General features: G+C 31.1%; 1 protein-coding gene across 1 annotated transcript; it reads right to left on the bottom strand.

The window, feature by feature from the left end:
- Positions 1 to 9,726: 9,726 nt before the first annotated feature.
- Positions 9,727 to 11,444, bottom strand: LOC133801560 (serine/threonine-protein kinase-like protein ACR4). The gene is made up of 2 exons (XM_062239803.1): positions 10,311 to 11,444; positions 9,727 to 9,944 (listed from the first exon to the last, which is right to left on the bottom strand). The coding sequence occupies exons 1-2, from the start codon at positions 11,306 to 11,308 to the stop codon at positions 9,941 to 9,943; spliced, it is 1,002 nt and encodes a 333-aa protein (XP_062095787.1). The 5' UTR covers positions 11,309 to 11,444; the 3' UTR covers positions 9,727 to 9,940.
- Positions 11,445 to 22,307: the final 10,863 nt, after the last annotated feature.

The following is a 22,307-nucleotide window of genomic DNA, read 5'->3' as shown; positions in this document are numbered from 1 at the left end:
CATCATCAATTGCAATTTATCACAAACACTTAGAATCCTAAACTATTAGGTGAATAGAAATTCTAAGATGACAGTAAATAATGCAAGCCCTAATTAGTTGTACACCCTAACAAGGAATCACAATATTTCATACAATAGGCATAGAAGAATAGAAGCAATTTAACATTATGGAAATCAAGAACAATATTCACATCTCAAATCAAACATTCATGTCTGGGTTTTGAATAACCCTTAACCTAAAAGAAACTTAGCCAACAATCATGATTAAAAACATAACCAGAATCAAAGAATAAAAGAGTTTAGAGAAGAAGAAAACTATTGAAAAGGTTGAATGCGATCCTCCTTCTTCTCCTCCGCTCTCTCTGTGTTCCTCCCTCTAAAATCGTGTATCTAAAACTTAATTCACGAATATGACCTAATCCCCCTTTTATTTCCCGTCTAAAAATTAAGAAAAATCGAATTTGGATTTGAATTTTAACGCGTGCCGCGGCATCCATATTTCCTTGCCGCGGCACGAGGCTTCAGATATGCGATATGGGCTTTTCGTGCCGCGGTATGCAACTTTCCTTGCCGCGGCACGAGACTCTCTGTTTCTCTTGTAGCGGCAGGGACTTTTCTCTGTAGCGGCAAGGACCTTTCTGATTTCCCTCGTAGCGGCAGGGACTTTTCCCTGTAGCGGCAAGCTTTCAGATTTCTGTACTTTTGTTCTTTTCTCGATTTTTCTCCTCTTTAACACTTTACTCCAATGGTTAGAATCCTACAAAATCATCATTCAACCAAAAATCATCAAAAATATACAATTATCCTTAAAAATAATAATTTAGATTAAATGAATCAAATTAACAAAACGATTCTAGCTATCCCCAAACACACTACTTATGAACACAAAATCTGATAAGTAGAAAGGTAAACTTTATACAAAAATATACTTATCAATTATATTATAATATGATGTTAAATGCATGCATGTGAGTCCGCATTTGTTTACAGGGGTGTAATGGTTATTTGGCTCGTTGAGAGTATAATTGCATAATTGTATGCGTGTTGATGATATGTGTTGAGACCACATTATAATGTGGGTTTGTTCGAGCTATTTGGCATGAGACGATCGTAGAATATTGATTAGCGGTTAGTCACAACAGGTTTAAGTGTCGGGGCTTGGGTTGAGTCTCGGGGTGATTTTAGTGGTTAGAGCGTTACTGGGAGTTATAGGGTAACGGGATGTGAATTATTGGTATTTGAGAATATTGAGAATAACGGGAATTGGAGAGCGTTAATTATGATTAACGAGGTAGGAGGGAAGTACCAAATATGCCCTTGGGAGCCTTTAGAAAGTATTAATTGACCTAGGGGTAAAATGGACATTTCACCCCTAGGATAGATATATCCTTTGATAGCTGAAGAAGATGGTGGAAAAAACAGAGTATGCAAAAGAGTTCTCTCGTACCTTTTTCTCTTCACTTTTCTTTGTGGTTTTTGAACCAATTTTGAGGATTCAAGCCTGGGAAGCAAGCCTTGGGAGTTTGGGAGTGTGTTCCATCATTGAAGACCATCATAAGCTGAGCTTTGGGTAAGTTTTTAACCATGGTTTTCTCTGGTTTGCCTTGTTCTGGTTCTGTTTAGCAGCTGAGGTTTCTAGGGTGAATTATTGGTTTTGTTGGGAGTTTTGGCTAGGGTTCCCATGCTTGTGATGTTTGGGGTGTGTTAGGATGGTTTTTGGGTTCATTTGGCATCAAGAATAGGGTTTGGAAGCTTGGAAATCGAGTTAGAATCGAAGGAGTTGAAGAAGGTCGGTTCAGGGGAGTTTGGGTCTGGAGGTAGCACTATAGCGCCCACCCTAGGGCGCTACAGCGCTCCTCAGGAGGCTTTCTAGCACTTGGGTGGTTCTGAGTATAGCGCTGGGGCGCTACCCTGTTCCTTCTAAGCCCCATTTTGAGTGTTTTTAAGGGTTTTTGACTTGGGGTTTCAATCCTTAAGGCTCGGGATCGAATCTACTCACAGTGTGGGCATGTTTCGAGGTCCCGAGAGTGGTGCTTAGGTTAAGACCCTATTATTGTGGATTCTCATTAATGGAGGTTATAATTGGTTGTGATTAGGTAACCGCTAAGGAACTAAAAGATCGATCGTTCTCAGGGGTCGTCCATATCATAATTCTCACTCGAACCAGAGGTAAGGAAACAGTGTAAGAATACAGTTGCACCCTGTATGGATATATGACATCCATGGTTTGATATTGAGGCATGTTGGTTGATATATGTGGACATGGATTGCATATTAAATGCTAGTGAACGCTGATTACTTGTTTATGGCACTGACTAGTCAGGGACCGACCCTAAAGTCGATGAACACGCATGGAATGGCTCCATGGCATTAATGCGGGACCGACCCTAAGGTCGAAGAACTTATAAGCGCTTGCCTGGTCTAAGACCAGATGTTTATAGCCAAGGTATATGACCCCGTTGACTGTTTGTCACATGGCTAGGGGACGTTGTCCATAGTTACGACTCTAGAGTCGAGAGGAAGGTTATGTTGGTGACCATTCACCATGCACCTGTCCTGATCAAACTTATGAAAGAATCACTTATCAGTTTAGCCCTAGAAACCCTATCGCCACATGGCTAGAGGGAGCTATGCTCACTATTGTGGCTTTTGGCTATTGTCACCTATTTGTTTGGACTGATAGTCCTGAATGGTTATTATGATCGTTGTTGATAATATATCATGCTTTATTGTGTTTTCTTGCTGGGCCTTGGCTCATGAGTGCTTTGTGGTGCAGGTAAAGGGAAAGAGAAGCTCACCCAACCCTGAGTGGAGAGCTTGGGCGATGTTGTGTACATAGTGGGCCGCTTGACCACCACGGTCAGGGAGTTCTCAGAGGGACTAGGGGTTTACCCTATTTTTGCCGCTTAGGCCGGCGGGGATTGTAAATTTAAAACAGTAGCGACCTCTTTTGTGTTACAAACTACTCGTAAACATTTTGAAAGACTCATGAGCAGTTTATTTACTTAATGAAATGTACCCTTTCCTTTTACTAGTTTTCCAGCTTAACCTAATAATAACACTTAGATCACGTTTTTAACCAAAGGACTCGGGTAGCGAGTCAAATTTCCGGTTCACCGTTCACCGTAACTGTTCTGGGGTAACCAGGGCGTTACATCAATGTTTTGAAAAATTACAATACTTTTCTCTGCGGTTTTCTTAAAAAACCGCGGAAAAAAGTAGTGCAACTTTTCTCTGCGCTTTTTTTAAGAAAATCGCAGAGAAAAAGTTTCCACTTCCCACATTTCCTACTTTACATTGCGCTTTTTTAAAAACCGCAGTAACATAGTTCCCAAGAGTCCTTCAATTATTTTCTCTGCGCTTTTTATTTTAAATTGAAAAAAAAAATACAAAGAAACCCTATATTTGTAGTGGTAAGTGTCCTCGGATATCTAAGATATTGTCTTATAAAAAAGGTGTGACATGCTTGTTTTGGCAAATAGGTAACACACAAAGGGAAACCAATAAAAAAAACAACTATTCAATTGTTGCCTATGGTATAAAATGTCTTAAATATTATTTTGTAGTACATTTAGGTATTTTATACACTCTTATATATAACATTATTGTAACAAATAAACAAATATTGTAACAACTATATTAGTGGCTATGTCTTATACCAGTCACCTATGAACCTATAACTAAGTAGGCCTTGATTCTAAACAAAGGTTTATAGCAAATTATACTCTGACTATAAAATATTGGATATACAATGACTCTTTACAATGTCTTACACCATTGGTGTAAGACATTAAAACTTATGAGAGATTTTAAATATCTTTTGGTGGGAGACATTGAAAGTTTTTAGTAATCGCTACAATTGGAATACATTAAAAACGGTGGAAGACGTTGAAATGTACTGGATATGTGGCCAGGGGGACATCCAACGTCTCCCACTGGGAGGATTTTAAATATCTGTTGGTGGGAGACATTAAAAGTTTTTATTAATGGCTATAATTGGAATACATTAAAAACGGTGGAAGACGTTGAAATGTGCTGGATACGTGGCCAGGGGGACATCCAACGTCTCCCACTGGGAGACGTAGGACACGTGGCACATCTCCCATTGGGAGACGTTGGATGTATAAGGAGGACATTTAATGTCTCCCAATGGGAGACGTCCCATGTGTCCCACGTCTCCAAGGGACTTTCAATGTATCCCATTTGGAGAGGTGAGAGACTTCCCACGTCTCCCAGTGGGAGAGGTTGAAAGTCTGACTTTCAACCTCTCCCACTGGGAGACATGTGAAGTCTCTCACCTCTCTCATTGGGAGACGTGAGATATATACCTACAATTACCCCGTTTACAACGTCTTCCCAATTGGGAGACATTGTAGACTTTCAATGTCTCCCAAATAAAGTCATAAAACCCATATTTTGTTGTAGTATCTTATTAGATGTAAGCTTTTGTGGTTGAACCGCTTAAATCCTAGTTTTATTTGCATGCTCACATAAATCATTTGCGTAGTTTCATTATTTTGTTAAGGAATCGTTACTTTATTTGAGTACTTTCACTCGAGTACTCTCACTTGAGTACTCATTGTGTAAGTGTTGTACTTATTATGTAGTTCATTTTGTTGCACTTAATTTCTTATGTAATTTTTTTGGCAGCAAAAATTTATATCGTTATACATTTGGTGCAGACGTTGGTTCCTCGGCTGTTAAGTGCGTCAAGTGGCATACATGGCAACACCCAATTGACGGTAATATTCACTTTTGAGAAATTTGCGTCATAAATATCTACATAGTTTGTTTTGTTGTATTTTAATGCCTAACTAAAATTTTAGTTGGAAAAAATTAAATAAAATAATTTATTCATTTCAAAAAATTATTAAAATCTAATCAACAAATTATTTAAATGTTAAGTAAAACAAAACAACGAAAATTAATTTTAAAAAATTGGGAGTTTTGCCGCCAATAACCCAATATTCATCTTAGTTTTTGATTTAATTCATCATAAAAAAATATTAAATTCTTAATTTTTTTTAATATGAGTTTTTTTATAGTTTTTGTTTTAATTAACATTTCTATAATTTGTTAATTTGATTTTAGTAATTTCTTGAGGTAAATAGATTATTTTATTTAAATTTTAGAAATAAAAATTTGACTTGAGCATTGAACACATTTTACCAATTCATAACATAATATGTGATTAAAAAAAATAACCTTCAAAATAAAGTTTGAGGAAAATTCACAAACTCAATGAAACTTTTGGTTAGCAGGAAAGTGATTAATACCCACATATAATTTTGGAAAAAAACAACATATGGTAAATTCACTACTATTATTATATATGCATTTAACATAGTATAGTTACAAAAAAATGACAACAAAAGAAAGAAAGAAAGTTGTACAAAATGACTTATATAAAGAGAGTTTGAGATAAAGCATCTAGATTCCTTAAGCGTCAATTGACATGGTAACAACACATCACATTGGTTTTCGACTACAAATTTAAGTATTTCAAGGCACTATAAGAAACACATCGACATTGACACCCTTTATTGACGTATTTTGCAAACACATGTCAACAAAAAATAAAAAGATTTAAAACTAATTAAACAACTTTTGTTGATGTTTCAAGCACTTACATAGACACCTTTTACTTAATTATTTGTTGTAACACACTAGCAAATGTGTAAACTTTGCTTTTAGTGGCATGTAACGAAAAGGGAAAATACTAGTTTGGTCCTTATGTTTTTTACAAATACGCGATCAGTTTTTGTGTGTTTGTTAAATGACAATTTGGATATTGTGTTTTACAAAATGGATAAAATAGTACCTTATACCTAATTTTGGTAAAAAAAAAAATTCAAATATAATATTTCATTCTCAGTTCCTCGATCACTTTCTCCGCTTCTCTAAACTTATCGCATCATTAACGACCCAATAATTGATCTTATAATAGAAAATATTTTATCAAAAAATGGTATTTTATCAAAAAAATAAAATAAAATAAAGGACTGCTAAAAATTAAAGACAAATATTGGTGGAGAAATATTATTAGATTTGAGCCAAGTCAATATTAAAGGGGTCAATGTAGGATTGTAAATTTTGGTACCCCATTTGGATGCCAAATTTTCTACACTTAGAAATTATTATTTTTATACTAATGTGTCTTATGCATCAACATATCTGCATTCATATTTTGTTACATGGCACTCGATAAAAGTAATCAAACATATAATTTGTATAATTTGCCTCTATTTCTATTCTCTAGTGCATCATTTTAACTTTTCTTTGTATAATTTGCTTGGTATTTTTTATTTTTCATTTTATTACTTTTTCTTAATCCATCTTTATTCTATATATAACCTTTCGATCCACTTTAATCTTCCCTCCCTAGCTCTCTCTCACTTTGTCATTTTATTTTCTTCCTCAAGTAACTTTGTTTTAGTAATTATGATATTTATTATTATTTTTTATTTTGCTATGTTTTTTCTTAAAGTTGTTTATGATAAATTGTTTTGTATATTTGCATTTGAGCTTAGTGATAGATGTGTTAGCAACACTTTGTTTTGTTGATAATATGAGTTATATTGATGTTGAAGCATATATATTTGAAATGAGAAGGGGAAGCTAATCATAATAAGCAGCGACTACAATAGAAATACTGCTAGAATATATATAGGTTTTCCAAACCAAAAACAATCATAACTAAATATAAACAAATTTTTATTTATTAATAAGTTGCTAACATCTTGAATAATAAAGCTAATATAAGAATTATCACAAGGAGAGTTAACAACATTCATTACAATACTAGAATCACTTTCGTACATAAAATTAGAGAGTTCAAATTAACCACTCCATTCAACGCTTCTTGCACGACAAAGATTTTGACTTGTAAATGATCATTCGAGAAATACAGGATTAGAGAATAGATTGGCAAGGTCGGCTCTGGGCATTGGTGGATCGGGCCTGTACCGAGGGCCCAAAATTAAAAAGGCCCAATTTTTTAAAAATGCCATTAATTTTCTATGTAAAAAGGCCCCCAATTTTGAAAAATATCAATTTATATATAATTTTTTATTAATAAAAATATCATATTTTACATTGGGTCCCCTAAAGTTTAGAGTCGGCCATGTAGATTGGTGGCACCTACATTGTCACAATGACCGATTGATGAGAAACAACGCCAAGTTCAATTTAAATGGATAAATCCAATGAAGCTCAACTGCAGTAGCAACAACAGATTGATACTCAACTTTGGTAGAAGAGATGGGATTGCGACCATGATAAATAATCTAAGTGTAACGTCTCAATTTTTCTAATAAGGCTTAATTATAATTAGAGAGGTTAATAGACATTAAGATCTAACTCTAATTAGTTCTAATAATGAACAACTAGCTGAGTGTCTTAACCTATGTAATGACTAAATCAATTGATGATTTTATCAATTATAATTTCTAATGATCTAAAACTGTAATTTTGAGAGTTGAACTATTATATATGAATCCTAGTAATACTATATAGAGCTAAGACTTAATAAAATCAATTAAATTAATCAGATGACTTTGCCCATTTGTTACCTCTTGGTTAAGAAATTTGGTTTTTTCTTCTTATTGTCCTAGCTCGGACATGTACCTTTTATGATGGGCCATAGTTTATTTGATTTGGGCTCGCTGCATGTACTGCCATTTTATTCCTCAACAATGTTTTATCTTAAACCAATTGTTACTGAGTTACATGCAATTTTGTATGGAATTAAGCTTGCAATATATATGAATCTTCATAATCTTTTTATTGTTTCTTTTGGTCTCCATGCAGTGATGATGCTCAATAGGTTGAATACTTGAATGGTCATTTTAGTGACTTGAATGTGCTAATTTATGATAGTATTGACAAGTTATTCCTCCTTTAGTAGTGGTTCAAATGGTTAAATGGTTATTCATTGATTAAAGAGTGATAATAAATTAATAACCTTTGATTATAAAAGACATTCATGTATGTTAATTTATATAGAGAGAAGAAAATAAGAAAACAATCTTTGCTTTAGAAAAAAAAAAAGAAAGTAAGATAGTCAAGAAGAAACTTTGTAAAGATTAGAGAGATATCTATTTCGGTGAGATTTATGATTAGTGTAGTTACTTATATTCTTATAAATGACTCAACAATCTTACACTTATCACTAGATTACAAGTGGTCATTTATCATTTTTCAGCTTGTTTATTTATTTTATTTGTTTACATGCAGCTAGAGATATATGTCTTGTTTGACTGAGCTTCTACTTCTCTATTTAGCTTTTCAGGAAGTTCTTTATGAGAAAACTACTAAAATTGACTTCTATTAAAAAAAAAAAATTAAGGTAAAAGCTGAAACTCAGTAGTTACCCAACCAGCAACAAAAGTGATTTTGGGCTTCTGTTTTAAAAGCTCAACCAACCAATGGTATAATATCATGACAAAAATCATGAATCTCCACCTAAAAATCAATTGATGATTAGTAGAGCTATACATATTCATATAAATTGTTCAATATTCTTACACTTGTTCCATGTGAGACACCATAATCCAATAATCGTCACCTCTCCCAATAGTTAGGCGAGAAATTGAAAGCTTTTGGGTTCTTCTTTTATCCCAGAACTACGAATTCATCTACTCATTTTTCCTCAAAATTACTTTCTCTTAAAGCATCTGTTACTTGGAAAGAGGTTTCCCTCAGCTGCATTTTCTCTTATCAATTTTCCATGAAAGAAAAAACGCGTTGTGATTGTTGTGGGCCTTGCACAGCCGGCAGTCTTTGATTTTTCTTTACCATTTTTTTCTTCGGTTTTGAAAAAAAGTATTGAATATTAAATAGGCTTTTTCTAAGACAATAATGAATAAAATAACCAGAGAGTAAGTAAATCTGTAAATGGATTTGCTGCCAAACCATCTCTGTTGTTGGTACACCTACTAGCATCTTTGACATTTTCTATTCAAGTAGCAATTTTTGTACTTTTTTCCTTGACTTGTATTATCTATATATATATATATATGTATATGTTAATAAATTAATGCTGATTTAACACAATAAGGTGAAAATTTTGTTTTCAAGTTGCATTACAAATAACCAAATGATGTTATGGATTATAGTTAAATCTTCATACTTGAACAATATAAATATAGATATATAGATATATTACCTTGATGACAAGTACAAGCAAATCTATATAAAGAAAGGGTCAGCCATAAATATGAAATAGACAGATAAAAATATATATATATATATATAAGAATATTAAGTAATTTCAATTTTATTTCTTACCTTATTTGTTTTCCAACTCATCAAATTAAAATAATATTATATGTAATTTCATTTTTTCTAAATCATAAATTAAACTAAGTCTTTCACTTATTCACTAAATATAATATTCATTATTAATCTAAGTTGAATCAACAAATATATATGGATGATTTCCAAAGAGTCGTATTATGTCACTTATTCTGTAAACTACTTAAGGTGTAAATTCTCCACTCAAAAAATATAAATTCTTAATTTTTTTTACAAAATAAACTAAATTTTATTTTTCTAAAAATAAATATAATATTAATTTTTATAAGTAAAGAAAGGGTCGGCAATGAATATATGAAATAGACAAATATATATGATGAGTCAATAGTTTTATATATGAATGGTTTGTGGACAAATGTACGGTCAATTGATTATGCAATAGCAAAGAAAGAGTATTTAACAGAATTAAAGAATCAAACAAGGAAAAACTAGAAGTTGTCACTCTCATATTGTTGTACAATTGTATCACTTTCAAATTTTCAATAATATAAAACTATGTATTGCCCATTTCAACACGGAAATCCACTGAATTGGCTAGCCAAATTAGACAAAATTATACTGTTAAACCTCTCCATTCAACGTTCTCCTTCTTCCACTTCACCTCCAAATATATCCCATACACATATTAGCTACGATGACAATAAATAGTATAAGTGTCCAACACCATATGATAACATAATGTTATTAATGCAATTCAATATCGAATTTCACATATTTTAATTTAACGTCGTCACTTTATGCAGTGTTGGATATATTACGCTGCTTAACAGCGATGCTCGATTAAAATTCAATAATTTTGACTTCTATACAAAGTTGGTCAAAAGTCAAACACCCCTAAGTGTGCAAGCTATCTCTTCTATCCCAAATCTATCTATGAGGTATATGAGCTATCAAAATAACAAGCATACAATGATATGTACAAGCAAATATAGTTGGTGCAAAATGTATAATTACTCTAAAGATAAAGCAATGAAAAAATATATAAAAGATCTTACTAGCTAATCTCCAAGTTACTCAAAATAACTGCCACTTGACCAATCGAAGGCCTGTTCTTCCTGGTATTACCAGCACAAGCCAAAGCAACTTTACCTAACCGAACAAAAGGTTTAACATCAGAAGGAAACACTAATCTTGGATCTAACAACTCATTAAACCTCATCTCTTTGATCAAAGGCAAACCCCACTTAACCAATAAACCTTGTTCACATTGTCTCCCAGTCAAGAGCTCTAACAAAACGACGCCGAATCCATACACGTCACTCTCTTTGCAAGCTGTATGTTCTGCCCAATACTCATCGTCCACGTGTCCCACTAGACCTCTTCGCTCTCTGGGACCCAAAAAGCCAAGCCCATAATCACAAATCCTGGCACAGAAATTCACATCAATAAGAATGTTCGAAGCTTTAACGCAGCCATGAACTATGTTCGGCGCCACCCCTTGGTGCAAGTACTCGAGCCCCTTGGCCGCCCCGGCGGCTATCCTGAGTCGCCGGCTCCAGTCCAGGAGCGAAACCCCATCTGGGTTTTGGTGCAGATAGAAATCCAAGCTCGCCGAGCCCACGAACTCAGACACCACAATTCTCTCCCCCGGTGCTTCGGAAAACCCCAAGATCGGCACTATGTTCGGATGTTGGGCCAAAGAGAGCGACTTCAGTACTGCGGAGAATCCAAATCCGGCATTACTCAGAACAAGCCTGGGATGAATGCGTTTCACGGCAACGATGAGTTCTCCTTGGTGGTCCAAAACGGCGGCGTATACGGTCCCCAAGCGACCCTCGCCGATGATTCTCCGGCGGTTGAAGCCATCGGTGGCTGTGTCAATGTTGGTCAACGGAAAAGGCGTGGCTGTGAGCTTGGTGGGGAGTGTTTCTTGGGATTGGATGGGCTTTTTTCGACAGACGAGGATGAATATGAGGAAGATGATGAGAACGAGTACGGAGGTTGAGAGAAAAGCTATGAGAAAATCATAACCGATTCGCTGGATGTGATTCATCTTAGCTTTGTAGAATGTTTTCTTCGTCCCTGTTTGAGCATTTAAACTAAAATGGCTATTGAGTGGTAGAGAAGGGAAGAGAATAGAAGTAGAGGTTGGCTGGTCAATATATCAGAATGGGGTGTCCAAAACAGAACTTATATATATATATACATATTTATGGGAAATTAAACATAAATTATAAATTTTATATCCATGCATAAAATCATTAAGTATGACTATTTAAATATAAATAACTGAAAAATTAGGTATGTATAGATTGTTTTTATATATGCTACTTATATTTACAAATTTTGAAGATTTTTTATTTTTATTTTTGCATAGTAAAAAAAATTACTAATATATATGAATTGGTAATAAGTAGAAGGATAAAGCAGTTTCATTTTAGGACAAAAGGTTTGTTTATTTTGCTTATAGGCAATACTATAAAATAAATAAAAATTAAGGCTTATTCTAATAAATTCTGTTTTGATAACTATTATATAATTTTATTTTCAAAGTGTTCTGACATCAATAAAAAAAGTAAATTATAAATTAGGGTTTATACTTTTTAGATTATTTGTTTTGCCTCATTACATGTTTGGACCTTGTATTTTGATAAATTATCTTTTGGACCATGTAATTTGTAAAATGGTTCAAATAAGCCTCTCAATCTTATTTTGATGAACAAAAAATTGAGTATAACAAACAGTTGTTAAGCAGAATGACTGTATTTTTATTCTGAGTTGTTAGTTTGAAGAATTATTTGTGATTTTAGTTCAAAAACTTTTATTAAAATCGGCTTTTGGGGTCTATTTGAACTATTTTAGAAAACACATGGTCCAAAAAATAATTTGTCAAAACACAGGGTCCAAACAGATAATGAAATAAAACACAGAGTCTAAAAAAGTATAAACCCTATAAATTATGAAAATTATTCTAATTTAAAAAATAATTTTTCAAAAGTTCTATTGAGAGAGAAGATAATCCTTAAAACTTACCCAACCGGGGTCAAAGTCAAATTATAATATGTATCAGCCAAAATTATTCTAGTTTTTTCCTTATAATAAATTGACAAATAATTTTATTTATAAATTTTTAAAAATTAAAAAGAGTAATAAGGTGAGGTAAATTACATACTATCTCATCAAGTTTATCTTGCCCCATATCCTATCTCATTAATTTATTAAATACCACATATATGTCTCCAATAATATTTTCCTACGTGTTTACTCTTATTATTTTTGTATCACTAATTAAAAGTACCACAAAATAATAAATTATAGTATTTTATTTCTTCAATAATTTATACAAAACTCACTCCCTTATTAGATTATATGTTGGCTTAACTATTGTGTTTGCTAATATGATGTATTGGGATTAACAATGGAAATTGAAATTGAATGAAGATTCATATTCCTATGTTTGGTTTGGAGTTTGAAGCTTGATAATGGAATTTTATAAGAATAATAATTCTTATGTTTATTAGAATTTTCATTCCACTCCCAAACCATTGGAAAGAAAACTTTTTCAAAATAATATTAGAGAAAATAAAAATAGGGAAATTTTTATCAATACACAACTTATTTTATTCTTTTCGTACACCAAACCAAACAAAAGAATTTTAATTCTAATGTTTATTCCAAAAAACAAAATCAAACATCATAATATAATTTCTATTACTATTCTTATTTCATTCAATTACCAATCTAATTCTATTCCGCTGAACCAAACGTCACTTGACTTAAGAATATATATATATATATATATGGAAGACTTTTCAATGGTTACTACCCATAAATAAGTTCTAACAATTATGATTATGTGACAACATAATGATTTGATATAGCAAGTCACCAATAGATAAATATATATTTTCTACATTAATTTTGTATTTTCATATATAATACTTAAATAAGATTTTTTTAATACTGCCATATAATCATGTAGCCTTTTAAAAATTTAAAAAAAATTAAAATTTATTTTTAAAAATATTAATTAATAATTATAAATATAGATCATTGATTTAATGATTCATGTTACATAATCATCTATGGGTATATCACACTAGTTGATGAAATTACATTGGCTAAAAGTTAACTAATATAAATTGACAAAGTATGAAAAGTTGAAAAATAGTAGACTGGTGAGAAAGTTAGAAATGTGATCTAACTTTAGCTATAACGTTGGTTAGTAGTTGGCCGCCAACGGCGAGCCAAAAGTTAATTATATAGTGACATGTTACATTAATGAGTATATTATATATATTTTCCTTTATACAAAGAAAAATATTATGTAAAACAAAAACAAACATTATTATATATGAGTCTGAGCTATCATGACGTTTACTTGATAGCTTTGCTTATCATATAATGTAACATTATCAAAAGTGTTATAATATAGTCATCCTTACGTATAAACGTCACTCTTAGTTAATCTCTCTCAATAGAAGTGATACTTTTATTTGTAAAGAACCCAATAAAAGATCTCAAAAGTAATTCCCATTGTTAGATGATCATAATTTCACCTATATATATTTATTTGTATATATATCTATATATATATATATATCTATTTTGGTCATCCAACTTTGTTATCTTATATGACAGTTTTTGCATAATAAACAAAGCTGACTAATATATTTGCTTTCCTTGTCCTTATTCTATATTTTTTTTGTTTTTGTTTTTTTTAAGTGTTAAATGAGTTTTCAAGAGTTGCTTCTAAGTTGCACATAGTTTCCTTCAAGAAAAAGTGAAGTAAAAAATAAAATAAAATAAATTGTTTATTTGCTGATCTTTTCATTTTTTTTTTCATTTTCATTTGATTGATGAATTTGAAAATGAAACCTTTATTAGAGATGGACCCCTTTCTTTTTAAAGTCTTCAAAGTAAATGCCTGTTTTCTAAAATTATTTAATAATTTTTTGCTTTTAAAACCATTTAATAAATGTCTCAATCCATTAATTTTTATACTATGGATATTAATTGAATATATTTGTAAATAAACTAATAATTATTACCTAGTGTGGGTACATATACAAATATATATACTTCAGAAGACTTGTTAATGGTTAATACTCATAGAATGGTACTAATAATTATGATAATGTAGCAACATACTGTCTTGGTATAGCAATTTCCCAACAGGTAAATATTTTTTTTCTACATTAATTTCAAATTTAGTTTTTTTCCCCATAATTAATAGTATTTCCAACCAATAAGAAATACTAGCTATATTTAGAATTTAACATGCTTTTGAAAAATGAAAAGTTTACAATATTATATTTTCATAATAAATACACATTTTTCATCAGGTAATTCTTCCAAAAATTTGAAAAAATCAAAATTTATTTGAAAAAATATTAATTAACTATAAATATGGACCATTGATTTTAATTCAATGGTTAATATTAAAGTAATCATCCATGAGTAGTAACCGTTAAGAGTGCATGTCAAGTAAGAATAGGAGATTATTACATCTAGCTAGCATTGCCTCAAGCATTTTATATACAAAAATAATGTAGGTACACTTTTTTACAGAAATATCGAGCTCTTCTATACTGAAATTCCAAGTTTTTTTCCTTGTACTACACATTGACACTATCTAACCACTCTTACAAATATAGGACTTCTTTGCGTTTTTTTTTTCAACCTTAAATAAAAAGCGCAGATGAAAGGTTTGAAGGACTTTTAGGTACTATGTTATTGCACTATTTTTCTCTGTGGTTTTTAAAAAAAAAGTGCAGAGAAAAATAAAAATAAAATAGTCTTTTATTTGGATAGATATCAAAAAAATACCCAAGTTAAAAAAAAACATCCAAAACGGACAATTGAGCACAAAGTTACACTTGTTCAAAGTTTTGAAAAATTACAAGACTTTTCTCTACGGTTTCTTAAGAAAACCGCGAAGAAAAGGTTCCCAGACCTATATATCAGCCCAATCTTCCCCACAAGGTTCGCATATTTCGTTTCCCGAAAAACTTCTCTAGCGACGGCGATACTTCTTTCAACCTTAATCTTAGTGTTTTTTCATCATTATTTTTAGCGAAATCTTAGTTAAAAACTGAAGTAGATGCTTGATATTTGTCAATTTTCAGGTTTTTTGTAGTAAAAATGGTTAGGATTTGGTCTGAAAATGGCCTATTTTCACCGCGTTTTTTGCCATACATTGTATTCTTGAGCTTCAAAATAGGTAATGATCTATATATCTTTGTTTGCATAGTTTTTTGTTTTGTTTTTCATCATTATTTTTAGAGTTTATTTTGTGTGAAATAGCAAAATCAAAATCAAAATTTTGAGAGGTTTTTCATAAATCATTGATTTGGTTGCTAAAAAAAATATTTTTTTTTCTTCAGATCTTTCGGTGACCAAGCCTAAGAAAGGGTTTTTTTTTTCAGGTTTTATTTGTTTGCAGCTGGATAGATATCGAAAAAATATCCAACTTAAACAAACAAACAAAACCCCAAAATGGACCACTGAGCACAAAATTATGCTTGTTCAAAGTTTTGAAAAATTACAAGACCTTCCTCTGAGATTTTTTTAAGAAAACCGCAGAGAAAAGTCTTTCTTTTTCTATGGTTGTTTTACAAAAACCACAAACAAAAGTCTTATTTCTCTGCGGTTTTTTCGTGGACTTTTCTCTGCACCCGATTACACTGTGATACCCAATGCTCCTAAAAACCGCAGTCTATTCAGGAAAAAAACTGCGGAGAAAGTCCAATTTTGTAGTAGTGAACCTAAATTTTGACCAATACGTCGTTGACCACCACATGTGCCAGCCAGATGGGAAAAACAATTACCAACAAGCTTTCCGTCAAAATCTCACCACCAAACGAAATCGGACGTTGTTGCAGTACACATCAAACAAAAGTCGCGCCACTATGAAGTTCAACTGCATTATTTTCTAGCAAGCTCCGACCACCCCAAGATCAGAGGGTGGTAGGTATCTTAATAACCTACCAAATAATAACTACACTAATAAACTACCAAATAGTACTACAATAATAAGTTACCATATAATTTAAAGTATTATTTAAAAGATAACCAATAGGTATCTTAAACTTTTTAAAAGACAATCAAAAGATAAATAAAAAAAATTAATGAATCACCAAAAATTTCGCACCATCATACTTTTCTCTTCCTTTTTTTTTTGCATGTTGTGCTAGCATATACCCATTTTCCCACATTTTATGGCATGCAGTCTGTGAATATTATACTGTTTACAGGGGCAATCTCCTAGACCCGACTCTACAAAAAATGGCATAGAATACAACAAGGGGTACTATCTAGCAAATGAAATCTATCGAGAGTGGGGTATTTGTCAAAATAATATCATTGCCTTAAGGAGAGAAAAGAAAATTATTTGCATGATGCCCAAAAGTGGTATACAAATATGTTGAGAAAGCATTCGGAGTACTTCACGTTTTATCACTGTACGAGAACAGACGCATTTTTGGCAAAGATATGTTTTCAAATATATTATGTATGCATGCATCATATTGCACAACATTATTGTTGAGGATGAAATATATGCATATGAGTGTTTGTTTGATTTTAATTATGATGAAGGTTCCGCCGACACCCCAACGTTTGAAGTATTGCATGGACCTATTTTGCCTTCCACGCGTAGAAAAAAATTAGTCACTCATGCAACAACCTATTTTGAACCTAGTTTTCAACATTGTAAATTATTCAGAATTTCTTGAAAATTTGCAGGGGGCGCTAAATAACTACAATGTACACAGTCATAAAAAAAATTCGCCGAAAATACTTAATGAGCCAACAACACTAGGTGGTGCACCAGTGTGCCTCTTTTTGCGGGGTGCACTGGAGAATTCCCCTAAACTATTTATCTTAAGCATTTTTTTCCCAATGTCCATGCATCTATATTTGTTTCTGACATTAAATCTATATTGAAGTTAGGCAAATTCTCGGGTGCACCCCCTAAAAAAGGGCCACACCAGGGCAATCACCTAGTGTGTTTTGGCTCAGGAAGTATTTTCGACGAATTCATTTTTAATGACCATGTATAATGTAGTTATTTAGAGCATTCTACAAATTTTAAGAAAATCCCGAATAATTTACAATGTCGAAAATAAGATGTCATTAATGATGTGACTCAATCGTGTGCTTTGATTTGGAGCTGAAGTGAATTGGGGCACCGTTGCTATAGTGTTTGATTACTTAAGCTTAATGAAATCGGGCCATTGCAGGACCGAACTGCTTATGAAGCAGTTGAAGTTGCTGCCCATTACTGTTGGGCCGAATGTTAACAAGAAAAGAAGACCGGTTTTTGAAAGTTTGGAGCCTTTTGGAATATAACGAAATTACAATTTATATGGGATTTTTAATAGAGTTTGCAAAAATATATCTTTTTTTTTCAAAAATGTTAATCTATGGCTTTTTTTTAAGAATTTTTACTTTTGTGGAAGGGTGTGTTTGTAATTTGATTATTATTTTTTTTTATCTTATTTGTTCTTTTATATTAAATTTTTCTTTGGTTGTATTGCATTTTTTTTTTGTAATATGAATTGTGTTTATTATTTTTTTTATTTATTATAAACATTATTTTCCTATTTTTTCGATTGTACGTTTCTTTTTACAAATCCTGGATAAGGTAACCAGTTACTTGATTGATCTTTGATAGTTATGTAAAAATAAAACCCTACAGCTAGTTTAAATAACATATACCAGAAGGGGTAAACAACTACCCTGAAAGGAGTAACCTTCTGTCATAAGATGGGTAACCAGTTACCATAAGAGGGGTAAGGGGTTACTCATATTAAATATGAAAAAAAAATATCAAATTTGAAGGGAAAAGAGGAAGAACACTTCATTAAAAAAAGGAAGAAGAAGTAGCAATGATTTTAGTAACATAGGTAAACAGTTACCATAAAGAACCCAAAATTATACACACACATCAGAATGTGAAGGTAACCAGTTACCATGAAGAAACCAGAAATATACACACACATCATAATGAACCAGTTAACCCCAGTTACCATAATGAACCAGTTACCCCCAGATATATACACACAAAGAACGAGAAGGTAACCAGTTACTCCCAGAAATATACACAAAAAGAACGGGAAGGTAACCAATTACCACAAACCTGAAGATGAAAAAAAAAAAAAAAAAAGATCCACCCCATTTCTCTCTCTCCCATCTTATTCTCTTCCCTCATCAAGAACCCTAGTCGGCGCCTGCCTCTCATTGCTGACTTTCCACTCTGACAACCTCCTTGCATCACCACGAAAATCAAAAAAATTCAAATCTGAAAATGGGCAGGCAGTCGGGGCTGAGACTCGCCTGGGTGTGACGAGGCTAGGGTGGAGCCTTCGGGTTCTTGGTTCTCGGCTTGGAGTGCTGGGTTCAGGGTCGGTTTGCAGACATGTGACGTTTGATCTCAAGATCGAGAACGGAGAAGGAGATGAGGAGGGTGGTTCGCACCTAGGTGTGGGTTGCCGTGCGGATGGGCTCAAAGTTACGCCACAGAGGAGGTGTGAATTCGCACTTGGGTTCAGATTGTGGGGCTTGGGCGGAGCTGGGGTCTCGAACGGTTGGGGCTCTCGAATGGATGGTCGTCAGTGCTGGATGAGGTCGCGGTTGGGATTGTCGGAGTTGGAGGGGATAATGCGGCTAGGTTTTGGAGAGAGAATGAGTCTGTGTGAATGAGTTTTGGGAGAGAAATGGTTTGTGTGGCTGGAGTTTGAGAGAGAGAAGAGTGGAAGCTAAGTTTACAATAGTAACCATGTGTTGGGTGATGTGTTTTGGTTTAACTTTAGCTTCCAAATTTTAGTTAGCTACTAATTGTGTTTCTCATACTTTAATTTTTTCTTTAATAAAATTTCTTATACAAATTAAGAAAAATATAATTCTCATATTTTTGCACATTGATGGCACAAAAGTCATAATTTTTAAAAGTTCCCTTGGAATATTACATGGCTAGGCTCTTCGTTGATGAAGTTGGTGCCGATGTGTTATGAGAGAAATTGTGCCCAAAATAAATGGAAAAGTCGAAAGTTGATTTTGTAATAGTTAGCTTTCCAACATTTTTAGATCGAATCATTTAGATTCCTAAATATTTTTTTTATTTTTTTTCTTTCACAATACATAAATAAAATATAAAAAATGGTGAATTAATCTTTAAAAAATTTGGACCACTTAATTTATGACAACACGACACTTAAAAAATTATATTTTTTTATGACACTTTAAAAATTATTTAATTTTTCAAATTAAATTAACTTTTTATTAAAAAAATTCTAGCCTATATATATTTTTTTTTTAATAACTGAACTAATACGAGATCATCAATATTTATCATGTACATATTTATTTTTATTTTGTAATTTTTTTCTATAATGCAACTTTAATCATAAATAACTCTATATAAATTATTAAGTTTTAGAAAAATGTATGAAATAAAAAAGCATAAACATAATAAAAATTGATAATATCTAGAAAATATAGATAATATAATTATTTTTATTAATTATAAAACAATAATGTAGGCAAGAATATTTTTAAGGGGTATTCATATGTTATAAAATATTATTATTACAATAATATATAATAATAAATACATTATATATAAGTGTCGTTTGTGTACAGATAATATGAATGTGTAACTAAATAAGAAATTAGAATAACATTTATCTTCTATCAAGAATACAGAAGTTTCTTCTCCAATCATTGATGTGTGATTTGAATAATATTATGAATGTTTTATACCGAATAAGATAGTTTGTGATCTAAAATATTATTGTATTATTTAAAAAAAAACAAACAATATTTTGATTTAATTTTTCTTTTAATATATTTATGTCATTATTTTATATATAATATTATTTATTTATTTAAAATTTATATATCAATCATAAAAACTTAATATAAATAATTAATATATTTTATAAATAAAGTTAAGCAAACGTGCATTACACACCTATTATATATAAATGTGTGTGATTATTGGCACACACTTTTTTTCTCCCCTCGCCCTTTTGATTATTAACGGGTAATTAATTAGTCATTTACAAACATAATAATGTAAATTGACATAAATATCATAAAACAATTATAATTATAAACAACTCTAAAAAAAATGTAATGAATGAACAAAATATAAATATGAATATCAATTTGGATGTGGAGATGCTAAAGATTTTAATTATAATGAGTTTTTTTTCCGTATTTTATTGTATGTATCATATGTATGAACTTTTTTGTTATATTTCATTCTTAAAATTGTATATGATAACAACAAGACACTCAAGATTGACATTATTAAAAATACTAAATAAAAACATAAAGGGAAAAGAAAAGTCATTAAGTCATGAAAATGAGATGTAAAAGAAAAAATATTAATCATGATATGAAGTCATTGATCATCGTGAGTATTTTAAGTTAGTGACAATGATTTAAGTTTTAGTTTTGTTTAGGAGATAGTTGTTGTAATAATATTTGTATTATTTAGTAATAATAATATAAATGGGTGTGGGAAGAAAATTTTATAGATAATATTATAATTATTAAAAATTTAAGAAGGGTATGAAAAAAAAATTAAGAGGAGTTTAATTAGAAAATATGTTACACCCTATATAAAACTATATAAATAACATGTAACTAAACTGAATGAGTAGGTGGTTTGCTGAACATTGAATTGAGTCTGAATTGGATAGAGAATGAATTGGGCCTGCTTATTTGCTGAAATGAAATTTTGTTTGGACTTCATTTTTTGAAAAATTTACAGATTACACCATATTTTTAGCTTATCTACAAAAATACCATAGTCCATTTAATTTATACTTTCAGCATGTTTTATTTGTCGTTTTTTTAATATAATGTAACGTTTTATTTAGTATTTGACATGTTTTTGGCTTTTTTTCTAAGGCATCTCTCTTCTACATGACTTCAAAAACTTTGTCTAGTCACACAATTGGTTAATTGGGCTCAAAAGTTGTACCATCACGACCTACTCCTGAAGATGATCATTTTGATATATAGGAAGTATATATTTTTTTGTCGTTGCTGGAGAAATTGACCATAATCAAAAGCAACCTTTTAGTTTTTTTTTTTACAGTTTGTTAACCAAAATGTAACTAAATTTTAAACCTAAATAAAATTTAATATACCAAGAAGTATTCTTATTTCACATTTAAAAGATATCATATGTTATTCTAAACAACTTTAAAGCTATTTTGGGAAGCATTTCAAGTAACTTTTTAAAATAGATTCTTTAAGATATTGTTTGGTAACTTTTAAATAGAACACAAGAAAACTCTTAGTAACTCACTAAGTTAGTTGGTTGCTTTAAATTTGTTTCATACCCAAAAATTTAGTCTTATATCAAAGGTAACTAATTAGTATCTTAAATTATTTTAAATACAACAAAAATGTAGCTTTTAAAAGTAATTGTGAAGTATACTAAATAGTATTGTAAATTTGGAATTATAAGAGTAACTTTTTATATTATATAGTAACTAATTAGTTTCTAAAATATGCTTGAAAGTAACATAAAAGTATCTTAAATAATAAGACATGTTAATTACATGAGTGACTAAAAAGTTTTCACTTAAAAGTTTGTGTAGTATACTAAATTAATTGTTATTAATAAGTTATATGGTAACTTGTTTTACTAAATGACAACTAATTAGTTTTTGAAATAAGCTTGAAGGTTACCAAAATGTATCTTAAATAATAAGATATCATAATATAACCTAAAAATAACTAATTAGTATATTAAAATGTCTACAAATAATTTTTGGAGGTAACCAAAATGTATATGAAATAATATGATCTAAAAATAAAATTTTTTATATATAAAAAAAAAAGCAATCAATCAGTATCTTATCAATATCGTAAGCAACTAAAAAAACTTTTACAGCCTGAAAAAAGAAAAAAAAAAAAGCAGGGTTTCTCAATTTTTTTTTTTCAAAATCCGGTATAATATGATGACATGACACAATATATGTGTAAATAAGTTGTTTTAAGGTATTTTTGGAATAAAGTTGCATTTTTAA

The sequence above is a fragment of the Humulus lupulus genome, chromosome 9 (assembly GCF_963169125.1).
Source record: "Humulus lupulus chromosome 9, drHumLupu1.1, whole genome shotgun sequence".
Taxonomy (NCBI): domain Eukaryota; kingdom Viridiplantae; phylum Streptophyta; class Magnoliopsida; order Rosales; family Cannabaceae; genus Humulus; species Humulus lupulus.
This window is presented reverse-complemented; position numbering and strand designations above follow the sequence as displayed.

Coding starts and splice junctions, on each gene's coding strand:
- LOC133801560 (XM_062239803.1), bottom strand. CDS start 11,308: ATGAATCACATCCAGCGAATCGGTTATGATTTTCTCATAGCTTTTCTC.